Genomic DNA, 24,653 nt, shown 5'->3' on the forward strand with positions numbered 1-24,653 from the left:
CCACCGAGAGGCTCTTGGGTACACTGCAACATCCACCGAGAGGCTCTTGGGTACACTGCAACATCCACCGAGAGGCTCTTGGGTACACTGCAACATCCACCGAGAGGCTCTTGGGTACACTGCAACATCCACCGAGAGGCTCTTGGGTACACTGCAACATCCACCGAGAGGCTCTTGGGTCCACTGCAGCATCCACCGAGAGGCTCTTGCTGCATTGGGAATCACTTACAGCTTGAAAGACATTTTGGACACTACAGTGAAAATGGTTAACTTTGTTAAAGCAAGGCCCCTGAACTCTTGTGTATTTTCTGCACTATGCAATGTTATGGGCAGTGACCATGTATAATGCTTTTACAACATACAGAAGCGCGCTGGTTATCAAGGGGCAAAGTATTGACACGTTTTTTGAATTGAGAGACAAGCTTAAAGTTTTCTTTACTGACCATCATTTTCACTTGTCTGACCACTTGCATGATGACGAGTTTCTCACACGACTGGCCCATCTGGGGGATGTTCTTTCTCTGAATGATCTGAATCTAGGATTACGGGGACTCTCCACAACTATATTCAATGTGCGGGACAAAATTGAGGCTATGACTTAGAAGTTGGAGCTCTTCTCTGTCTGCATTAACAAGGACAACACACAGGTCTTTCCATCATTGCATGCTTTTTTGTGTGCAAATGAACTCAAGTGAACTTACGGACAATGCCAAATGTGATATAGTGAAGCACCTGAGTGAGTTGGGTGTGCAATTACGCAGGTACTTTCCCGAAACAGATGACACAAACAACTGGACTCGTTATCCCTTTCATGCCCTGCCTCCAGTCCACTTACCGATATCTGAATAAGAGAGCCTCATCGAAATTGCAACAAGTGGCTCTGTGAAAATTGAATTTAATCAGAAGCCACTGCCAGATTTGTGAATTGGGCTGCGCTCAGAGTATCCTGCTTTGGCAAATCATGCTGTTAAGACACTGATACCCTTTGTAACCAGGCACCTATGTGAGAGTGGATTCTCGGCCCTCACTAGCATGAAAACTATATACAGGCACAGACTGTGTGGAAAAGTATTTAAGAGTGAGACTCTCTCCAACCCATCATTGCAGTTATGAGAATCCTTTCAAGCACATAAATAGCAAAATGATTGATTATTATTAGTGCCCTGGTCCTATAAGAGCTCTTTGTCACTTCCCACGAGCCAGGTTGTGACAAACTCACACTTATTCTTATGTTTAATAAATGTATTGTATGGGGTGTATGTGTGGCAGGCTTACAAAAACAACATTTGAGAATGCGCTGACCCTGGTGCTAGAGAGGCACGCAGCTGGATGTTGAAAGTTTGAAGGGGTACGGAACTATAAAAGTTTGGAAACCACTGGTTTACATGATCCACTTTGTTAAGGCATAACCTCTGTATGTAGCCAGTCAGGCCCTTCTTCTTCCCCGTTCTGACATCTGATGCTACCTGCTTCTTCAAGCTATTCCATCTTAATTAATCAGACAAGTCATTGCTCATGCCAACGCTTTAGGCCGAAGATTCAACCTCATTCAATATTTCCCAGTCCGGGTCATTCTCCACTGTTACCTTTTCTCCTTAAGCAGAATAGTGAATATTTATTTAGTCGGTGACGACTATGAAAAGGACAATGGCTGTATTAGATTAATGCAACATATCAATGCATGTCTATCTAATTTTAAACCTTCTATTTTTAGCTCCAGAACAGTTGCTTTCTCTATTACTAAGAAGGGAGAAAAAAATATCAAGCTGTTTTGAGAGCAATATGCTACAATATCAATATCAGTTCAATCACAGAAACATTGGGAATTTATATACATGGGAACAATATATCTCGTCAGGCTGACACTGCATATTCCAACAACAACAACTAAGTGCTAAATTCTATCTCATTCACCTCTCTCTGGGAACCCAGACTCCATATCATAGTCAGTCGATTCACATCAATGGTTTGACCTTTTCATGTGTCGACCACTGGTCAGTCGCTGACATTCAGACCTTCTGATTGGAATGCAAGAACCGTTGTAAACTCCTGCTTAAGACCAACCGATAGTTTCTAGCCCTCTGGAGTTAGTCAAATATATTTTAATAACACTGACTATATTCTAATGGGGTGTTGGCTAATTGAGCTTTATCTGCTTCAATAGTGAACCAACCAAGCACGCAGCCCATACGTCGCTATGCCAGAGACTAGGTGTCAACCCGTCATTTTGAATTATTTCTAATACCAGCTGATGTAATGTGACAGGATCATGATGCTTGTGTCAAGAAAATCCCTACATTTCTAACAAAAGCCCAGCCACTAGCTTGGAAAATAATATTTAAATGAAAGCCTTTGCAGAATGTTCTCAAGATGACGCTCCACCACACCACAGCCTAGGGAAGTCCCATCTGCATTCTATTGTCAAAGGCAGCGGAACAAAGTCTGCTATGCGAACCAACAGAACCTTGAAGGGAAGACAAAAACACAATACATCTTTGACCTTTTCACAGCCTTTAGAGAAGGCTAGAACTAGATATTAAGCCTGAGTCAAACTTCAGCTTAACTAACATAGAGAACATGGACCATAGAAAAAAACAACATCCCATTTTAAATAGCGGAAACAGAATCCTCACCTTGAAGAGCCGCAGGATGTTGGCCACCATGATAGACACCGAGCTAGCCGCCGCCCCTATGACCCCCACCACCTTGTCTGGCTTGGCGAAGATGGGCGGATCTCCGTTGGCACAGCGCACATCTGAGCCGTCCCTCTCGATGAGAGCCTGGACGAAAGTCAGCGACTGCTCCAGGGCATAGGTGTCTCTAGAACAGGTGTCCAGGATGCGCGCCCCCAGTGTCACATTAGGGAGCAGCTCTGGGTCCTTGTTGATCAGGTCAATCGCAAACAGCATGGCCTCCAGCCTATGAATGCCCTTCTCCTTCTTCAGCTCCCCGCAGGGCACTCCTCTCTCGCCACGGGAGTGCACAGGGAATAGGCCGCCCAGCATGATGTCACCGTCCAGCCGGATGGAATGGGCGTACTCCTGCAGAGGCAGCTGGGGGTCTGGGGGCTTCTGAGTGGCAGAGGCCAACAGCCAGTAGCATTTAGTGGTCAGTAGGAAGAGGAAGCTGTGAAGGAAGAGGGAGGGGTGTTTGGACTCCCTGGCCATGGTGGTAGCAGTACGGGAGATAGTGGGTCAGGGGAGGTGGTATAGTACTGGGAGCTCAGAGCAGCAGGCAGCTGGTGGGGGGTGGTGGGGACACAGGGTTGGGTGTACCGTGTGTGACCCTCCTCTCTAGATCAGGGCAGGGTTAGGGAGGGCTACCTCTGGTTTCGAAGAGCTGCTGATGCATGTACCTGGCATCCCTGGGAAAGGGGTGTTGTTTGATCGAGATAAGAAGGCTGGAGAGAAGAGAGGCTGAGTTTCTCACACTGACTGGACAGTGGGGATCTCGTTCCACAATCCTGGGTGTCTCATGCTCAAAAGACCCTGTTTGTGATGTGTGAGACAAAGAGGGAAAACAATCCATATGTTACACACTAGGGTTCAGCTCTCTAATAGACACAGGCACACATCAATATAGGTAGGTCACACGCCCACATTCACATATGCTATTTCTCTCTTCTCTCTCTTTATCAAACACATAGGTGCACACACTAAAACCATCCAATTAAAATCTGGACTTTGCTTTTTCATTGTTCCCCTCTAATCAGGGACTGATTTAGACCTGGGACACCAGGTGGGTGCAAATAATTATCAGGTAGAACAGAAAACAAGAAGTACTCAGAACCTCCAGCAAAGGATTTTAATCAGTGGTGGAAAACGTGCCCAATTGTCATACTTGAGTAGAAGTAAAGATACTTTAAAAGAAAATGACTCAGGTAAAAGTGAAAGTCACCCAGAAAAATACTACTTGAGTAAAAGTCAAAAGGTATTTGGTTTTAAATACACTTAAGTATCAAAAGTAAATGTAATCGCTAAAATATAAAGTATCAAAAGTAAAAGCATAAATAATTTCAAATTCCTTATATTAAGCAAACCGGACAGCACAATATTCTTGATTTTTTCATTTATGGATAGCCAGGGCACACTCCAACACTCAGAAGTCCTTCACAGACGAAGCATTTGTGTTTAGTGAGTCTGCCAGATCAGAGAAAGTAAGGATGACCGGGGATGTTCTCTTGATAAGTGCATGAATTAGACAATTTTCCTGTCCTGCTAAACATTCAAAATGTAACTAGTATTTTTGGGTGTCAAGGAAAATATACAGAGTAAAAAGTACATTATTTTCTTTAGGAATGTAGTGGAGTAAAAGTTGTCTAAAATATAAATATTAAAGTAAAGTACACCACTGATTTTAATACCCTTTCACTGAAGTATGCATCCATGCACACGCAAGCAAGCACACACACAGACACAGACACACACACAGACACACAGACACAGACACACACACAGACACACACAGACACACACACACAAAGTGAGAGAGTATAAGGACAGACACAACAAACATCCACATCACACAGCAGGGAATCTCCCTTTGAAAACTAGGAAATCTTCAAACATTGGCACTGTCACATCTGCATAAACTCTGTCTACAAAGCTGAAAATGTGCTTGATAAAAACATCAAATAATTGTATTATCATGTAATAAGCTATTGCATTTGCAATGAGACTAATCCCTACCGTGATGTGAATTTAAATGACTGTGATATGTTTATTAGCATAATGCAAAGTTATACAGGAAGCTACATCAAAATGGACACAGCAGCATACCCTAGCCTAGAGCCTTACAGATGGTGTCGTACAATAAATAGCATCGACAATGACAGAACCAGTGTTTGTGTATGTGTGTGTTTAAGTTAACATGCGCTGGTTGCCTGCTGGGAAAATTAAAACATGCAGGTCTTTTCTTCCTGTCTACAGCTTTAGTTGCATTAGCTTTGCCAGTTTACTGTTAGTTTACTGTTAGTTTACTGTTAGTTTACTGTTAGCATTCATTTTCCATCTGAGAGGAAATACAGGACTTAGCTCCCGTTGTTCCAGAACGAAGAGAGTGGCTTACTGACTTTTCCTTTACTATTGAGAGACATAACTCATTATCCACTCTTATTCACAACTAGAACCACTTTTTTGGTACAAATTACATCAATTCTCTTCAGAGTGCCCCTCGTGATTAGGACAGAACATTTTTTTGTTTTGAGCCTGATCAATCGAGGCATTACCAAAAGAAAGATTGCAGTTTTCAAACAGCAGTAAAAGTGTATTAACTGTGGTATTTTGGACACAGTAATTGCAGAATAACTAGTGTACTGTAGTTGAACTAAAGTTATACCGCACTGTAACTGCAGTTGCACTGCAAAATGACTGTATAAAAAAAACATTCTTATTGTGGACGCAGTATTTTCAGCATACTATAGTTATACTGCACTCTAACGGCAATCATTCTTCATCAGGGAGGCTCCATGGACATTACAATTGTGTGGCATAGGTGTTTAACAGCTTTGGCCCTTACACTGCTTGTTCCCATTCTTATCTTTTAACAAGATACCGATTGAAGCGAGTCACTCTCATCCAAAAGTGCACCATGCCAGTGAGATACAATAACTAGCTGGAGTTTGGAACTGAAGACCAGCATTGTGCACCCCTACATTGGTCGAATTACTTACAAAAATAACTCCAGTAATATTTGTTACAGTTATAAAACAATTGATCTATAACTGTTTCAAAGACGCTCTGCACAAATGAAGCATGGCGATAACAACCTCATGTAGCATAGGCCTAAGTAGGCGCACACCTGTGCCGAATAGATCCCTGATGAATGAAGCTATCGTTCTATGCTAGTAGCCTACTAATTAATGACGGCTATTCTGACTGAGTATTGAGAAAATTAGGCCTATTTGATTGATCTTTTTCTTTTTTTAATTTAACCTTAATTTTACTAGGCAAGTCAGTTAAGAAGAAATTCTTATTTACAATAGCAGCCTACCAGGGAACAGTGGGTTAACTGCCTTGTTGAGGGGCAGAACGAAATATTTTTACCTTGTTAGCTCGGGGATTTGATCCAGCAACCTTTCGGTTACTGGCTCTAACCACTAGGCTACCTGCCACCCAAATAAAGACATGGTAGGCTAATACCTACAAGCCTATGTGTAGGCTATTGTAAAGCCATGCAGCATCAACTCATAACCCGTTACGTTTTCATCAACCCAACCATTAGGACCCACTGTACAACGTTATGGTTTAGATGGGTGGTCAGAATGAGTGGCACATGTCATTAAACGTCAGAGTGATGTAAAATTGAAACTGCGCAGGCATATGTTCTTCTACAGCTAAACTAGATACAGCATTGGCGATGAGGATGGCTGAATTCAGTTTAACCCCACCAGTGCCATTCCTTTCCATGCCTGGAAAGGAATAACTGTCTTGAAAGTTTAAACACTTATCTTGACGCTCTGAACTTTTCTACAATCTCCGACAAGTGGAGGACAACACCGCCGTCACTGTCTCGGTGTAGAGGATTTTCAGAGCGCTTGGATGGGCTCCTACATTCAATGCTGCAGTCAGCCTTCTACGAAACCATTTCACCAGGACACCATCGGCCCGGTGAGTCAATTCGAAACTACATGGCTAATCTGAGTGACTTGTCTAGCTTTTGTAACAATGGGGCACTTCAGGACGAGAACCTCGGGGATCAGCTGATAGAGGGGACGTTATGTGAAAAGACAAGGGAGAAACTGCTTTTGGAATCTGACAATTTACAACTTGATGGAGCAATTAAATCAGCACTACAGGTGCATTGGAATGCTCTACTATGCTAACAGACAGCTCTGCAGCATACACTCGGCCCCCAGCCATTCTCACACAGCAGCTTCAGCCCGAGCAGGCACACTATAGCGATCGTGCATTGCAAACGCCCTCCCACATCGATAGCTGCATGGAAACAAACACCGGCATGCCCGTACAGCAGGCAAACAGACAAACAAACCGACGTAGCTGTAGCAACTGTGTGGCTTGCTCTCACGATCCAATGGCTTCAAAGTGCCCAGCCCGTGGAACGATATGCAAGAACTGTTCAAAATACAATCACTTTGCAGAAGTGTGTCATTCTGCCCTTGCTTCTAGCTCTGCCCTCATTCTACTCTGACTTTCAACATGAACGCACTGAAATCCAAACTGTCTCCATCAATCATGTGTCATTCAAAACATGCAGCTGGGTGAGGTGGGTTTGTCTTTGCTACTGGATACAGGCGCTGCGGTGTCGTTGCTCAACCTTGCCACCTACAACAAGTTCTTCACTCACCAGCCACTCTTGGTAGCTCCAAGACAGACATTGTAGGCACTCTCCAGGTCCCAGTGCACTATGTCCCCAAGTGTTCAGATACACATGCATCCCTGGTGGACTTAGCTCCGCCCCCAGCTGCTTCCAGGTGATGAGCACCATCATCGCTGGAATATCCAGGGTAGCGGTCTATCTAGATGGCATCGTGATCCACAGCCAAGACCTCCACATCTATGACCAGCGACTCCACAAAGTATTCCGTGCTCTACTGCAGAACAACCTGACCTTGAATGGCGAAAAGTGCACCTTTACAGCTCCAGTTGTCGAGCTTGTGGGGTTCTGCCCTGTGGGCCAAAGGGGTGGAACGCTTCAACCAAGAGCTGAAGAACCGCATCAGGACACACCTGGTCCAGGGTGCACGTTCCAAACCGCCCTGAACCAAACACTAGTGCACTACAGGGCATGAAAACACACAGCAACACATGGTCTCACCGGAATCTCTCATGCTGGTCATGAGATGGAACTGCCACTGGAAAGACGAGGTGCACACAAGCAAAGCAGGCAGCCACCAGGCACCAAAGAGCAATGAAACGGCGCTTCGACAATGCACACAAGCACAGCAGGCAGCCACCAGGCACCAAAGAGCAATGAAACGGCGCTTCGACAATGCACACAAGCACAGCAGGCAGCCACCAGGCACCAAAGAGCAATGAAACGGCGCTTCGACAATGCACACAAGCAAAGCAGGCAGCCACCAGGCACCAAAGAGCAATGAAACGGCGCTTCGACAATGCACACAAGCACAGCAGGCAGCCACCAGGCACCAAAGAGCAATGAAACGGCGCTTCGACAATGCACACAAGCACAGCAGGCAGCCACCAGGCACCAAAGAGCAATGAAACGGCGCTTCGACAATGCACACAAGCACAGCAGGCAGCCACCAGGCACCAAAGAGCAATGAAACGGCGCTTCGACAATGCACACAAGCAAAGCAGGCAGCCACCAGGCACCAAAGAGCAATGAAACGGCGCTTCGACAATGCACACAAGCAAAGCAGGCAGCAACCAGGCACCAAAGAGCAATGAAACGGCGCTTCGACAATGCACACAGGGTGAAGTAGCCGATCGTCCAAGTGTCAGACAGGTTTCGAGCCTGTCGGTCTCAGTGGTGCAACAAAATGGTCTCATTCTGGATGGACCCCTTGCAGGTCAGTCGACATCTGGGGCTCGCCACCTTCATGCTGAGCAATGGATCACGCTGGCACGCCAGCCGCACCAGGAAAGTCCCACTCCTCTCGCATGGGCCAGTATAACACAAACATACAGGCCAGAGACACACCTGACGAACCTCCTCCTGCACTACCACCTAAGCCTTAGCCTCTGTGGGCTTCCAAGGGCCAGAGCTACAGGCAGTGATGGCTTTAAGATCAGCCTATGCAGCCACTGACTGGAGGACTACCTTTCCTCCTTTAATACTAAGGTTCCGTTCGGTTAGTCTTGTTTTGGAGAGTCTTTGTTAACCTCTTCCATTTAAAGGTTCACATTTTTTTGTTAGGCATCACTGGGTTATTGCCCTATGGACATTTTTTTATAAATGGTACCAGTCCCTGGTTTTAGAAAGGAGGGGGAAATGTTATGTATGGTACAACGTGTGCTGTATGTCATACTGTACGTTGTTATGGTTTAAGACAGTGTGCTGCTTTACATATGAATGGGTGGTCAGAATTAGTGGCACATGTCATTAACCATCAGAGTGATGTACAATGTGAAACCGTGCAGACATGCCTTCTTCTACAGCTAAGCAAGATACATCCCTCATCAACTACAATATCTATGCACAGAGCATATACTTGGCTTTGAATGAAATAAAGCAACAACTTTGCAACCATGAGTCAAATGTTACAACGTTTTAACTTGGGGATTTTACCCACAGGTGATGAGTAAGTAGCCTAGTTCATTTGTGACCTATATTGCAGTGCATTTATAGCTGCAGTTCTACAAAGCAAATCTTATGCACAATTGCTCTAATTGCAGTGATCTAAATGTAAATAATTGTATCACCCAAGATTTTGATTGCACACTGCATGATTAAGACTCCCCACCAATTTACACTTATGATAAAAGGTGCAATATGCCAATTAGCATGATTGATGAGAATGTCTCTCTGGGATTTTTTTAAATGAGATAGGCTACTTACTCCGTGGTCCATTTTAATTTACTGCGTTCTCCCTTTCAATCGATTTGGACTCAGTTGATGATGACAGATGAAACATGCACAACGCACCGAAAATTCTTATGCCTGTCTAAATTAAATTGATCTTCAATGGATCACTTTCTTGACGATGTTTTTATATATATCTACCAGAAAGCCATGTCAAAAGTAACTCTTGAATTATTTATTTAACAGATCAAATGTGACTTTGTGTGAATGATTGGAAACGTGAGCCCATCAGAAAACGGACACTCAATATCAAGTCTGTAGGCAATTACTAAAGAAAAAGAAAAAAAGAAAAACATCTAAGAACATTAAATACGGAACATGACTCATATCACATTGTTTGAAAAAAAAAATCAACAATTAGGTAGGACTTACCCGCCCGTTACTGTGATCTGGTCCCTCGTGGTCTCACTGCCCAACCAAAGCTGCGCAAGCCTGTGCTGTGCTCGTGGTGCTGAAAGAACAGCAGCATCGCGAAGGAGGCGCGAGCGCGACTCCGGGAAAATCTCAATTATATTCTTATTGCGTCCCTTCTCCTCGTCTCCTTCTCAAAACCCATTGGAGGAGAAGGTCAGAGGGGCGAGATCTCTGGCGTTCTCATCCAATGGGTTTTGAGAAGGAGACGAGGCGCGAGGACAGGAGGGAGGACGCGAGGCGAAAGAATTTGAGAACCTCACTCTGTCTCTTTGGAATCACCCAATACTACCACACAGCGGTGGTTGGTTTCCAGGCTACCTAATGATTCTCTGATGTTTGTTAGTTGTTTCTGTAAATAGTGGGCAGTTAATTTTAATTGTATTTTTCAAATCACCATAATCCTACCCATGATCAGTGAAAGACGTGTGCAGGGACTATTTAGGATGAATTTAAATAATTCACGCTCAGAGTGAGCTTGCTTGGTCCAAAACAAGTGCAGGGTCGCATGTTCCCTGCCTCAACACATGCATCTTATTTGGTGTGTCACAATTTCAAAGTGTAATTTAAAGGAAGCGATACTGTTGGTGCGTCATGGCTAATGATGACAGCCTACAGAAAATGAAGTAGTCTTATATGGCGTAATTTTCAAAGGGCATAACTTTCAAATACTATATATAGGCTAGGATAATATAAGCAATCTAAAAGATGCTTGCGAATTATAGCCTACACGAGAGGTGATTCAGGTCATTCAACATTCTTTCGGAGAAATACTAAGAGAAAAACAGAACATATTTATTGCACACACTCTTTCAGACAATGGAAGTGTATTTTCAAAAGTAGGATAAAATGCCTAAGGCTCTACATTAAACAATATTCCCAGTGGGAAAATGTGCACAGCGGATGTTGAAAAGGGAGTTTTTGTTGAAGACACCGTTGGGAAACACAGTCACATTGCGCCATCTCGTGGGCGCAAAATAGCCTAGTCGAGAGTGGCAGAACTTGTCTTGAGAAAAGAGCAACGCAAACCTAACACCTGACGCAGAAAAATACCATGTGTGTTTTTTCAATTTGATTTATTCCGCATGTCTTCCTCATTGGTAGGAAGTAGTTTGGTCCAAATCAGATGTTGGGTACTACATTTTTTAAATATTACCTGAATCCTATAAATTAAAATAGCCAATTTGGGTGCAATCAATTAGCTTAGTTTATCAGAGTTCAAATTCTATTTCAACAAAATAATGTTTCAGGAATGCTAATAATGTCTGTTCCTAACAACAGATACTATTTCAGAACAATCTGAGCTGGTGGGTGTCCAAATCCTCTTTCGTGTGCTTTCAGAGGTGGAACAACCATTTTGCAGTCTAGACTAATCATAACACACACTGATGGCAGAGAACTGCAGTTCCTTAACAGGAACTATTAAATCTTATTAACTCCATGGACAGGAGGGAGCTCACTAGTTCTTTCCCTGAGCTGCCAGCCATTGCAGTGTCAGCCTCACCTGCCCCGCAAGCCATCCCAGGGCCTAGCCGTCTGGTGTCTTCCCCACCTGCCTCCCCAGTGCCAGCTCGGCCTGCCAACGCCAGACCACAGAGGCGTGTGTCGGTGAAAATCAAGTGCTTACAGATCAGGTCTGCTATATTACAAGAGCTACTGGACGACAGATGGTAATATTACCCTCTGAGCCGCAGTCCTTCAGTAGCACTGAGGATGTTCCTATGTGGCCAACCTTCAGTCTGCTACCCAGCTAACGTAGGCAGAAATGACAGCTGTCACCCCCTCCCATGCATCACCACAAAAATGGAGGATGTACACTTGAAGTCAGAAGTTTACATAAATTTAGGTTGGAGTCATTAAAACTCGTTTTTCAACCACTCCACACTTTGTGCATGCACTTATAAAAATGACTTGTGTCACAAAGTAGATGTCCTACCGACTTGCCAAAACTAGAGTTTGTTAATTAACAAGAAATTTGTGGAGTGGTTGAAAAATGAATTTTAATGACACCAACCTAAGTGTATGTAAACTTCCGAATTCAGCTGCATATATACTGGTTGGCCAGGGGCAGTCGATGATGCAACAGCAAAAGATATATCACATTTATTATTTGAAATAAGCTATTACAAATATTACACTGATTGACCAGAGATTAGAGTTCTCCCTCACAGCCTCAGTGAATTTCACCTCTGATACCGATAGACAGTGTTACATTTAACCTTCACACAAAAAATAAATGCACATGTGAAAACCCACATTGATAATGTTTTCCTCGCAAGGTACTTATTTGATTAGAAAAGCCACATTTTAGGACGTTAATACTAGATATTTGCATGTTTCATGAAGAGTGGCTGTCACGGTCGTCCTCCTCTTCATCTGAAGAGGGAGAGGCGAGAAGGACCGGAGGACCAAAATGCGGCGTGGTATGTGTTCATGATGAATATTTAATTAAAGAATGTACTGAACACTGGATACAAAAACAAATAACGACCGATAAATGAGACCTGTGCTGATACAAGCAACTAACATAGACAATCACCCACAAACAAACAGTGCAACCCAGGCTGCCTAAGTATGATTCTCAATCAGAGACAACTAATGACACCTGCCTCTGATTGAGAACCATACTAGGCCGAAACATACAAATCCCCAAATCATAGAAAAACAAACATAGACTGCCCACCCAACTCACGCCCTGACCATACTAAATAAATACAAAACAAGGGAAATAAAGGTCAGAACGTGACAGTGGCAATGACCTGCAGATTAGTTACTCGTCCACCTTTTTATGTTTGAATATTTGAGTTAATAATTAAACCCATGGTACATGGTATCTAAGTATATGTACTGAGCAAGTTGTTAAAGTAGCTGTTTGGACCGGACAGAATACCACTGTATACCCCTGTATATAGCCTCGTTATTGTTATTCTTGTGTTACTTTTAATTATTTATTTTGGTGTACTTGGTAAATATTTTCTTCTTGAACTGCACTGTTGGTGAAGGGCTTGTAAGTAAGCATTTCACGGTAAACTCTACACTTGTTGCATTTGGTGCATGTGACAAATAATGTTAAAATTGGATTTGATGTGACCTAGGCACTCTATTGATGTTTTTAACCATTGCTCACGGGTCGGATGAGCAGTGACGGTTCACAACTTCAATATAAAGGAGACCTACTAAGGTTGTCACAGTTTTTTGTGAAGAAGTCATGTGTCAGATGGATGTGATTCCTGTGTTGACTGTAAAACCATGGAGAGCCCTCTTTGATGAGAAGTTCCATGTGGTTGTGGGGAACTTACCACCGACACAGGAGGTCACACTACATTCTTTACATCAGTCAGAAGACACAGACTACTGGGAGGCGTTTGGGCACTATGTCAGTGATGCTCAGGGAAGGGTCACAGGTGAGAGATATTATTTCCATTTATCTACTTAATTTCCTGTAGCAACTTCATTTTCTACTTAATTTAGCTACTTCAACAGCAGAAAAACATTTGTAAATGCACTGGAAACTCTTTAATTCATTTAATTTATTTAAAGGAATTACAGTGAAATAACAATATGATGGATTCTGTAAACTCAGACTTGTGTCATATTCATCATAACTATATAAAAACCAGTCACAAAATGCGTTTTTTTTTGCTACACAAATCACACTTTTCGCCCTGTACTTTCAAGTAACTTGTACGTCATTAATAGTCTTCAAGGATCCAAGTGTAGGGGGGACATATGAGGGTGTTGAGCCCATGGGTCTGATGTGGAGCATGAGACCAATACCTGGCAGTAGACCGGAACTCAGGTAAACATGAGAATGAACATGAGGTTATTCTGACACTCAGGCCAACGCTAAAGTAGTTGGTAGTTTTGGAATACAAATTGTTTATACCTCTCATAGGTGGAGGAAGAAGGAGGTCCACACTCCCATGGTGGTGCACATCTCTGTGTACAGGGGACACATGAGTCAGGGTTTCAGGGAGCAGGTGGCCCTGGCGAGTGTCGTCACAGAGCGCTGGTACATGGCCCCCGGAGTCCGCCGGGTCGACATCACAGAGGGAGGGGTCACAGGTACCCTGTTCCTGCCACCAGGTACACAATATGCTCTCAATAACTGAAGGTCACATACATTTTGGTCATTTTTTTCCGGGTTCTCTTTAAGACCTGTAGAGGAATAATAAGTCCTAACAAATTTCATTTAGAGTTCTGACATGTTGAATATATATATATCTACACTTTTGACTGGTTTAAGGCACAGGATAAGTGGCAGAAATAAACAATAATGTTTTTGTCATCCTGAAGGTCCCGGACCATTCCCTGGAGTTTTAGACATGTGGGGAGGTAGTGGCGGCCTGGTGGAATATAGAGCTGCTCTCTTGGCATCCCACGGCTTTGCTGCCATGGCGCTACTTTACGTCTTCCCAGACCAAAATAAAAATGCTACCATTGGCTACCCTTACTTTGAGGTTTGTGTCTACCGTCTGCACCATTTTCATATAGAAATCATGGTTGACGCTCGGCCATTTATGTGTGTGTGTGTGTGTGTTTGTGTGTGTGTCTGCTAAAATGTGAACTGCTCCAAATACATGTACTATGTTTTAAGAAGTTCTTTTTAGTCAGTCGGTAAGCTCTTATAAATAATAACTTGCGTGACAAGTGACAGTCTGACAGACAATGCTACATAATGCCTGTGGTGAATGTTTGTTTGCTAGTTTGAATCCTTATCTTACACAATTAGTAACTGATTTAGACCTTTGGAATCAGGTGAGAGGACTCTTTCACCGTCTTTAAATGGGAATACTAACACGCCCACCACTATGCTGTCTCTCTCGTCTGTGGGTCTGGGGAAAAATACATCTGCACGTCTTTCTTGATCCATTGTCTTGAGAAAACTTTAATAAATGCCTAAATGAGTATTGGCACATGCTCGTATCTTCTCAGGCTGCATTCAGACTACTGCAGGATCACCCTCTAGTGGCCGCTGACAGAATTGCGCTGCTTGGTCTTTCCCTTGGTGTTACAGTGGTTCTATCCATCACTGCTTACTCAGAAGCTGTCAAAGTAAGTCCCTAAGAAACTCCTGCCCTGTCAGTTTGTTGATTTCCTGAATAAACATATGTGCATGCGCTTTACCCAGACTAAAATGTCCCCATCATACTCACGATCATTGAGTTGTGTTTAGGAAAATCACATTAATAACAGCGACATAATGCATTTTGGTTTACCTGTCCCCAGTTAGTAATAAACAATGTATTCATGCTGTTTAATTAAATCTCTGTCTACTCCATTTAGCCTAGATGTTGTGTGTGCATCAGTGGCAGCCATGCGTGTCGAATTGGAGCCACCCAGTCCGTTGAGGAAACATCTCAGGGTATACACAAGTGAGTCAATAGCTTATGTTTACTTGTGTTTGTCTGTTTATAAAGTAGCCTAATGATTTTCAAGGAGAAAATCAGTATTATACTTTTGGCCATGTGTTTTCAGAAAATATGCAAAGGCCCGTACTGATGAGGAGAATCGCATCATCTGGAGGGACGTTCTTTTACCTATTCCAGAAGATATAGACCTGAAAGTGGAAGTAAGATATCTGTTAAGTTCAGAAAGACCCTTCAGTCCTCTGCTCTTGTTTGGATGATTGTAGCGAGGGAAATGTATCCCACACAGGAGGACAGGACGATAAGGACCTCTAAAAGATTACGCTGGAGAACTCAACCAATACTGAGAACAGTTTCACACTTTCTCCAGTCCTATCAGGATCCTCCAGTATCTCACAAGATTGAGGGCTCAGAAGTATTGTTGTATCCGTCTGTCACGTTCTTTCAAAATCGAACCCAGAAGCAGACCAGGACAAGGAGAGTAGGAAGAAGGTGAGTATTTATTTACAAGTGAATATGAATGGGTAGATATATCCAGGTGGCGTAGCGGGCAGCGGTGGTGAGTTGATGGGAGTAAATAGGTGGATCCAATGGGGTAGCGGAATTCTCCGACGACCAGGCGGGAATGGGGTAAATGATCCGGGTGAGTAACTGAAGACAGAACAAACGGAGGTAAGTTTAAGGCAAGCAATACGTAAAAAACAACAAAACAAATTCTATCTAACTTGAGGCTGATACTATGGCACGACATACTGTTCATGGCTAACGATCCGGCAGGGAATGGATGTCAGGTCAGAGCTTTTGAAGGGGAGAGGTGATGATCAGGACAGGTGTGCAGATTGCTGATGGGATACAGGGGCGGGTGAACATCGATCTCCCAACAAGCTAATTCGCCCGGCAACCAGACAGGGTGCGTTCCAGGACTCCGGAAACACACTCCAGGACAGAAACACAGGCAAACACAGACTCAGGAAGCGGGATCCGTGACAGTACCCCCCCCTGCCACGAACGCCACCGGGCGGACTACCTGGAGCACCAGGGTGGAGGCGGTAGAAGTCACGAAGCAGGTCGTCATCAAGGATCTGACACCGAGGAATCCATATCCTTCCCAATCCACGAGATATTGGAAACCTTGACCCCGCCGTCTGGAATCCATTATGCGGCGCACCGTGTAGGCAGGACCACGTCCGATCATCCGAGGAGGAGGAGGATGAGGAGGAGGGGGCAACAGAGGACTGAGGAGAACCGGCTTGAGGCAGGAGACATGAAAGGTGGGGTGTACTCGAAGCGTTGCCGGCAATTTGAGTCAGACCACAACAGGGTTAATGATTCTCTCCACCACAAACGGACCAATGAACTTTGGTGACAGTTTCCTCGACTCAGTCCATAGTGGAAGATCCCGTGTAGCCAACCAAACCTTATCTCCGATGGTATAAGCGGGAGCAGGAATACGGCGACGATTCGCCTGGATCTGATACCGGTCAGAAACTCTAAGGAGGACCTTCCTGGCCTGATACCAGGTCCGGTGGCAACGACGAATGTGGGCCTGGACAGAAGGAACCGAAAGATCCCTCTCCTGAGAAGGAAACAAGGGAGGTTGGTATCCGTACAGGCATTGGAAGTGGGACATCCCAGTGGCAGATGAAGGAAGGGTATTATGGGCGTACTCGATCCAGGGTAATTGAGATGACCACGAGGTGGGATCAGAGGAGACAAGACAACGCAGCGTGGACTCCATCTTCTGGTTGGCCCTCTCCGCCAGACCATTAGATTGTGGGTGAAATCCAGAAGTGAGACTGACTGTAGCTCCAATGGCCAAACAGAAGGATCTCCAGACAGCAGAGGTAAACTGAGGACCACGGTCAGAAACAATGTCACTGGGCAATCCGTGGACCCTGAAAACCTCCCTAACCAGGATCTCGGACGTCTCCGTGGCAGATGGAAGCTTGGAGAGAGGGACAAAATGAACAAACTTGCTGAATCTGTCCACAATGGTCAGAATGACCGTGTTCCCAACAGAAGGGGGCAATCCCGTGACAAAATCCAGGGCCAGATGCGACCAAGGTCGCAGAGGAATAGGTAGGGGGTGAAGAAGCCCAGAGCTGGGCCGATTGGTACTTTTGTTCTGAGCACAAACAGGACATGCGGCAACAAACCTCCGGGTATCTTCTCCCATGATCTCCCTCGTACTTCTCCGGTGTCGGAACCTTGGGCTCACGGAAGGAACCCGCTCCCGAATCGGCAGGTGATATAGGTGAAACAGGTGGTGGATGATCCGCCGGCAACCTGAGCCGATCCTGGATACTCGTTAATCTATCTGCTAAGTTCCGGATTGAACCCGCTATCTCGTGTAGCGCCGTGTTGTGTTGTCCCAACATCTTCTCCTGCTGGGTAATTGTATGGCAAACGGGGTCCAGGTCCGCTGGGTTCATCACTGGCCGGATCGTTCTGTCACGTTCTTTCAAAATCGAACCCAGAAGCAGACCAGGACAAGGAGAGTAGGAAGAAGGTGAGTATTTATTTACAAGTGAATATGAATGGGTAGATATATCCAGGTGGCGTAGCGGGCAGCGGTGGTGAGTTGATGGGAGTAAATAGGTGGATCCAATGGGGTAGCGGAATTCTCCGACGACCAGGCGGGAATGGGGTAAATGATCCGGGTGAGTAACTGAAGACAGAACAAGCGGAGGTAATTTTAAGGCAAGCAATACGTAAAAAACAACAAAACAAATTCTATCTAACTTGAGGCTGATACTATGGCACGACATACTGTTCATGGCTAACGATCCGGCAGGGAATGGATGTCAGGTCAGAGCTTTTGAAGGGGAGAGGTGATGATCAGGACAGGTGTGCAGATTACTGATGGGATACAGGGGCGGGTGAACATCGATCTCCCAACAAGTCAATTCGCCCGGCAACCAGACAGGGTGCGTTCCAGGACACCGGAAACACACTCCAGGACAGAAACACAGGCAAACACAGACTCAGAAAGCGGGATCCGTGACACCGTCAATATTCAATGTTTCCTAAATGGCTATTAATCTGTTCAGTTCTCCTCCATTTTGTTTTATTCTGTCCTCAGATGGGGAGGATAACATGTCCTCTGCTGCTGGTTGTTGGACAAGATGATCAGAATTGGGCTGCTGTCGAATCAGCTGATGATGTGAGCTACGTCTTGTTTGCCTATGGAAAACATCATGCTTCATACATCCAGTTTAAAAAACCTCTTAAATGTAATGGCAAAATGTAGATTTCGGACTAAATAGACATACCCAAAAGAACTATTCATGTGTAATTACATGATTCTGACATACAAAAACTTGGTATATTTGGAAAGAAGACATCTGGGAAATTATGAGGAAATTAGATAGAAGTTACATAGTTCAGAATAAACAAGATCAAGCACACACAAAATAACCATCTTTCATTGACAAGCTATATGTAAATTATTGATGCCCAAAGCTGGAAACACATCGGATGGCTTCCACAACATGTGAACAATATCAGATAAAAATGGGACTTATAGACCTAACAACTAGAAATGGGCAGATGTTTTAGTAAGTGGTTTCAGGTGTGGTCACGGGATGCTTCCAAGTGTCCCTAAACCTCTCCAAAGTGGCATATGTCTTTAAATGAGATCATTCCAGTGCTATTACATATTTGAAATCCCTAAATGCATTTTTTTCATTATAAAAACACAATTTCTAACATATCAACCTCACTCAAAACACTGTTGTTATGGGGTACCCACGGGATATTCCAATGTCCTTTCAACCTCTCCAAAGTCTTCGAATGTGGTAATTGCACTGGATGTGCCCAAAAGTTGTTGTTCACCATAAAAACAAAATGTATACAACACCAACCTCTCTCAAACATTGTGGTGGTGTCGGAAGACATACCGGATATATTGATGCCTACACCGCATAAACAAGCATCATATTTTTGATGCGCAAAGATATAGTTACTCGGTGGACATTTGATGTTGCCATTAAGTCATACATCATCAGATAACATTGGCAGTAGGCTAGATTTGTTCCTAATTTGATATCCCCCCATGTAGCTACAGCTCAAACACAGACCAAATTGACGCTTACCTTGTAAGATGTTTGCTGTTCAGTGAAAACGTTGTGTAAAATAAAAATGTTGACTCTCGGGGCTGGTGATCAATAATGGTAGGTCACAGGCAGACAAATAAGACATCCTCATGATCTGTGGAGTCCCGGCTTTGGGTGTGTTTCAACGTTTATGTTTCACAATGCTGACCGGAATGTAGGTAGCAACCATCTTGAAATGAGTTTATCTGCATGGCCTGCCCTTATAAATTTGTCTGCCCATATATGGTAGTAAGCCAATCCAAAGATTTGAAGACATCGATCAATAGCCAAGATACTCCGCTTTCTGCAGACACCCTGCTTTAGCAGATAGGGGCTACCATTCGCATAACAGACTGAATTGAATTTGAAAAATCAAATAGGGTCCCCAAATATGGAGACTTTACATGTGGCAGGGTAGCCTAGTAGTTAGAGCGTTGGACTAGTAACCGGAAGTCAAGATATCAATTGATGAGATTAAGTAATTAGTGCTAAACTCCATCATTTTCTCCTCAGATGAAGCAGATGATGGAGAGAGCAGGGAACAGTCACCTACTGACCACTCTGTCCTACCCTGGAGCTGGTCACCTGATTGAACCTCCGTATGGTCCCCACTGCAGGGCGTGCACCTTTGTGTTGCAGCCAGGCCAACAGAGAGGTGCCTTTCCAGAATCATTCATGCAGACAGACTGTGCTTTTATAGTTCTTGTGCTCCTATAGGAGTCCCAATTCATTCGTCTAGTACCACTGGGCGTTGCAACCTTTTGATCTAGCTCACCAGATGAAACTAGTCCACTAATGATACTACAGTTCGAGGTTTTTCTTATGTTACTGGACCCAATTTTCATATAGGTCTACATTTATGCAGTCAGAAGAATACCATGTCTCAAATGTCTTAAATCTAAAGCAGTCATTCCAACTTGTTGCAGTGGTCATGCTGTTTGGAGGCCTCAACAAACATCACGCCGTTGCACAAGAAGACTCATGGGAAAATATTCTAGGTTTTCTGCAAGAGCATCTCTGTCACAGTGTCAAACCCCATGTGCAGTCCAGATTGTGAGCATTGTCTTACATCAGATGGTATCACTCCTACGCAAAGCTCGTCCCTCAACTGATCAGTGCAGGCGGAATCATTGCTCTATCTGACATAAGAAAATGGACTGTGACAATGGACACCATGCAGATCAGACAAGGAAATAAATAACTGTTCCTGCCCAGATGCCTAATGATTACACCAAACTGTATCAATGGCCTCACCGTATCATGTAACTTCTGAAATGAATGCAATTTGTTTAAGTACATATTTTTTGGTATGTATTTTTCATTTGAACCATTTGGTTTGATTAAAATGTGTTTGGTATTTGGTATTTGATTAGGATCCCCATTGGCTGTTGCAAAAGCAGCAGCTACTCTTCCTGGGGTCCACACAAAACATGAAACATAATATAGAATGACATAATACAGAACATCAATAAACAAGAACAGCTCAAGGACAGAACAAAAACATTTTATTTTCAAAGGCATACGTAACCTACATACCAATGCATACACACAAACTACCTTGGTCAAATAGGGGAGAAGTGTTGTGCCATGAGGAGTTGCTTTATCTGATTTTGAAACCAGGTTTGCTGTTTATTTGTGCAATATGAGATGGAAGGAAGTTCCATGCAATTAGGGCTCTATTTGTTCTGGATTTGGGGACTGCGGAAAAAAAACCTTGTGGTACAGTGGGGCAAAAAAGTATTTAGTCAGCCACCAATTGTGCAAGTTCTCCCACTTAAAAAAGATGAGAGAGGCCTGTATGTAACGGCGTTCTTCGTTTGTCGAAAGAAAGTCGGACCGAAATGCAGCGTGTTGGTTACTCATGTTCTTTAATGGAACAAATGACGATACACGAAATAACTTATAAATACAACAAAAAAAAAAAAACGGAACGTGAAACCTATTACAGCCTATCTGGTGAACACTACACAGAGACAGGAACAATCACCCACGAAATACACAGTGAAAACCAGGCTACCTAAATACGGTTCCCAATCAGAGACAACGAGAATCACCTGACTCTGATGGAGAACTGCCTCAGACAGCCAAACCTATGCAACACACACCCCTAATCAGCCACAATCCCAATAACTAAAAAAACCCACTAAGAAATACAACAAACAATAAACCCATGTCACACCCTGGCCTGACCAACTAATTAACTAAAACACAAAATACTAAGATCAAGGCGTGACAGAACCCTCCCCCCTAAGGTGCGGACTCCCGAACGCACCTCAAAACCATAGGGAGGATCCGGGTGGGCGTCTGTCCATGGTGGCGGTTCCTGCTCGGGACGTGGACCCCACTCCATAAATGTCATAGTTCCTCCCCTTCGCGTCCTGGGATGATCCACCTTCGCCGCCGACCATGGCCGAATAGTCCTCACCCAGAACCCCACTGGGCTGAGGGGCAGCTCGGGACTGAGGGGCAGCTCGGGACTGAGGGGCAGCTCGGGACTGAGGGGCAGCTCGGGACTGAGGGGCAGCTCGAGACTGAGGGGAAGCTCGAGACTGAGGGGAAGCCCAGTACTGAGAGGAAGCCCAGTACTGAGAGGAAGCCCAGTACTGAGAAGAAGCCCAGTACTGAGAAGAAGCCCAGTACTGAGAAGAAGCCCAGCCAGGCAGTTGAATCCGGCAGATCCTGGCTGAATGGCGGATCTGGAAGAGTCTGGTTGACTGGCAGATCTGGAAGAGTCTGGTTGACTGGCAGATCTGGAAGAGTCTGGCTAAATAGCAGATCTGGAAGAGTCTGGCTGACTGGCAGCTCTGGAAGAGTCTGGCTGACTGGCAGATCTGGAAGAGTCTGGCAGACTGACGGCTCTGGCTGCTCCATGCTGACTGACGGCTCTGGCTGCTCCATGCTGACTGGCGGCTCTGGCTGCTCCATGCTGACTGGCGGCTCTGGCTGCTCCATGCTGACTGGCGGCTCTGGCTGCTCCATGCTGACTGGCGGCTCTGGCTGCTCCATGCTGACTGGCGGCTCTGGCTGCTCCATGCAGATTGACGGCTCTGGCGGCTTCTTGCAGACTGACAGCTCTGACTGTTCCATGCAGACTAACAGCTTTGACAGCTCCTTGCCGACTGGCAGCTCCTTGCAGACTGGCAACTCCATGCAGACTGGCAACTCCATGCAGACTGGCAACTCCATGCAGACTGGCAACTCTGGCTGCTCCAAGCAGACTGACAGCTCTGGCTGCCCCATGCAGACTGGCAGCTCTAGCTGCTCCATGCAGACTCGCAGCTCTGGCTGCTCCATGCAGACTGGCAGCTCTGGCAGCTCTAGCTGCTCCATGCAGACTGGCAGCTCTGGCTGCTCCATGCAGACTGGCAGCTCTGGCTGCTCCATGCAGACTGGCAGCTCTAGCTGCTCCATGCAGACTGGCAGCTCTAGCTGCTCCATTTAGACTGGCAGCTCAGGCTGCTCCGAACAGGCAGAAGGCTCCGGCAGCGCTGTAGAGGAGGAAGGCTCTAGAAACGCTGAACAGGCGGGAGACTCCGACAGCGCAGGAGAGAGAGAAAGCGCTGGCTGCGCTGAACTGGCGAGGCGCACTGAAGGCCTGGTGCGTGGTACTAAAACTGGTGGTACTGGATCGAGGACACGCACAGGAAGCCTGGTGCGGGGATCTACCATCGGAGGACTGGTGTGTGAAGGTGGCACAGGATGGACTGGACCGTGAAGGTGTACTGGAGAGCCTGAGAGCAGGACTGGCACAGGACATGCAAGGCTTGGTAGGTACACAGGAGGCCTAGTGCGTGAGGCTGGCACATTTTTCACCAGCTGACTAACACACACCTCAGGACTAGTATGGAGCGCTGACCCAGGTGCCATTAAATCCCCGACACGCTCCGTCGGACAAATCTTATACCTAAAGCACCAAACTAGCAACTCCTTCATTACTCTCTCCTCCAATTTCCCCATTAACTCCTTCACAGTCTCTGCTTCGCTCACCTCCAACACCGGTTCTGGTCTCCTCCTTGGCTCCTCACGATAAACAGGGAGAGTTGGCTCAGGTCTGTCTCCTGACTCAGCCACTCTCCCTCTGAGCCCCCCCCCAAGAAATTTTTGGGGCTGATTTTTGGGTTTCGCTATGCTCCGCCGTGTCACTCTTTTCGACTCCATTCTCCTATAGCCCTCTTCGCACTGCTCCAGCGAATCCCAGGCGGGCTCCGGCACTCTCTCTGGGTCGGCCGCCCACCTGTCTATTTCTTCCCACGAAATACAAAGTGAAAACCAGGCTACCTAAATACGGTTCCCAATCAGAGACAACGAGAATCACATGACTCTGATTGAGAACCGCCTCAGGCAGCCAAACCTATGCAACACACACCCCTAATCAGCCACAATCCCAATAACTAAAAAAGCCCACTAAGAAATACAACAAACAAAAAACCCATGTCACACCCTGGCCTGACCAACTAATTAACTAAAACACAAAATACTAAGACCAAGGCGTGACACTGTAATTTTCATCATAGGTACACTTCAACTATGACAGACAAAATTAGAAAAAAAATCCAGAAAATCACATTGTAGGATTTTTTATGAATTTATTTGCAAATGGTGGAAAATAAGTATTTGGTCACCTACAAACAAGCAAGATTTCTGGCTCTCACAGACATGTAACTTCTTCTTTAAGAGGCTCCTTTGTCCTCCACTCTACCTGTATTAATGGCACCTGTTTGAACTTGTTATCAGTATAAAAGACACCTGTCCACAACCTCAAACAGTCACACTCCAAACTCCATTATGGCCCTGACCTTAGTATTCTTTGTTCTCTTTATTATTTTGGTTTGGTCAGGGTGTGACATGGGTGATATGTGTGTTTTTGTCTCATTCTAGGGTGTTAGTACTGTCTAGAGGTTTTGTAGATTTATGGGGTTGTTTCCATCTAGGTGTTTATGTAGGTCTATGGTTGCCTAGATTGGTTCTCAATTAGAGGCAGGTGTTTATCGTTGACTCTGATTGGGAACCATATTTAGGCAGCCATCTTCTTTGGGTATTTTGTGGGTTATTGTCTATGTTATGTTGCACGTTTGGCTTTTTGTTTAAGTGTTCTTATTGTTCTTCATTCAATAAAGAAGAATGTATTCACACCACGCTGTGTTTTGGTCCCCTTCAAAATCAAATGTATTTATATAGCCCCTCGTACATCAACTGATATGTCAAAGTGCTGTACAGAAACCCAGCCTAAAACCCCAAACAGCAAGCAATGCAGGTGTAGAAGCACGGTGGCTAG

General features: G+C 44.9%; 2 protein-coding genes across 4 annotated transcripts in view; one reads left to right on the forward strand and one right to left on the reverse strand.

Annotated features, from left to right (window-relative positions):
- Positions 1-3,167, reverse strand: part of grm8b (glutamate receptor, metabotropic 8b) — a 221,560-nt gene extending 218,393 nt beyond the window's left edge. The window contains exon 1 of the mRNA XM_064989963.1: positions 2,634-3,167. Within this exon, the coding sequence (XP_064846035.1) occupies positions 2,634-3,167 (534 nt within the window). The remainder of the gene's footprint in view (positions 1-2,633) is intronic.
- Positions 3,168-12,770: 9,603 nt separating this feature from the next.
- On the forward strand, positions 12,771-20,739 carry LOC135556620 (bile acid-CoA:amino acid N-acyltransferase-like). Of its 3 annotated transcripts, XM_064989964.1 has the most exons (10): positions 12,771-13,319; positions 13,615-13,714; positions 13,811-14,001; positions 14,212-14,375; positions 14,851-14,970; positions 15,202-15,290; positions 15,394-15,487; positions 18,367-18,447; positions 19,892-20,033; positions 20,305-20,739. In XM_064989964.1, the coding sequence occupies exons 1-10, from the start codon at positions 13,124-13,126 to the stop codon at positions 20,433-20,435; spliced, it is 1,308 nt and encodes a 435-aa protein (XP_064846036.1). In that variant the 5' UTR covers positions 12,771-13,123; the 3' UTR covers positions 20,436-20,739. The 3 variants fall into 3 exon arrangements, 2 of the variants coding, with proteins under 2 accessions (XP_064846036.1, XP_064846037.1); XR_010458025.1 differs by lacking the exon at positions 20,305-20,739 and having other exon boundaries at positions 15,574-18,447; positions 19,892-19,959; XM_064989965.1 differs by lacking the exon at positions 14,851-14,970.
- The last annotated feature ends 3,914 nt before the right edge of the window (positions 20,740-24,653 follow it).

This window comes from Oncorhynchus masou, chromosome 15 (genome assembly GCF_036934945.1).
Source record: "Oncorhynchus masou masou isolate Uvic2021 chromosome 15, UVic_Omas_1.1, whole genome shotgun sequence".
In the NCBI taxonomy this organism is placed as follows: domain Eukaryota; kingdom Metazoa; phylum Chordata; class Actinopteri; order Salmoniformes; family Salmonidae; genus Oncorhynchus; species Oncorhynchus masou.

Coding starts and splice junctions, on each gene's coding strand:
- LOC135556620 (XM_064989964.1), top strand. CDS start 13,124: ATGTGTCAGATGGATGTGATTCCTGTGTTGACTGTAAAACCATGGAGA. Junction 14,002..14,211: donor TACCCTGTTCCTGCCACCAG/GTACACAATATG, acceptor GTCATCCTGAAG/GTCCCGGACCATTCCCTGGA. Junction 15,291..15,393: donor ACATCTCAGGGTATACACAA/GTGAGTCAATAG, acceptor ATGTGTTTTCAG/AAAATATGCAAAGGCCCGTA.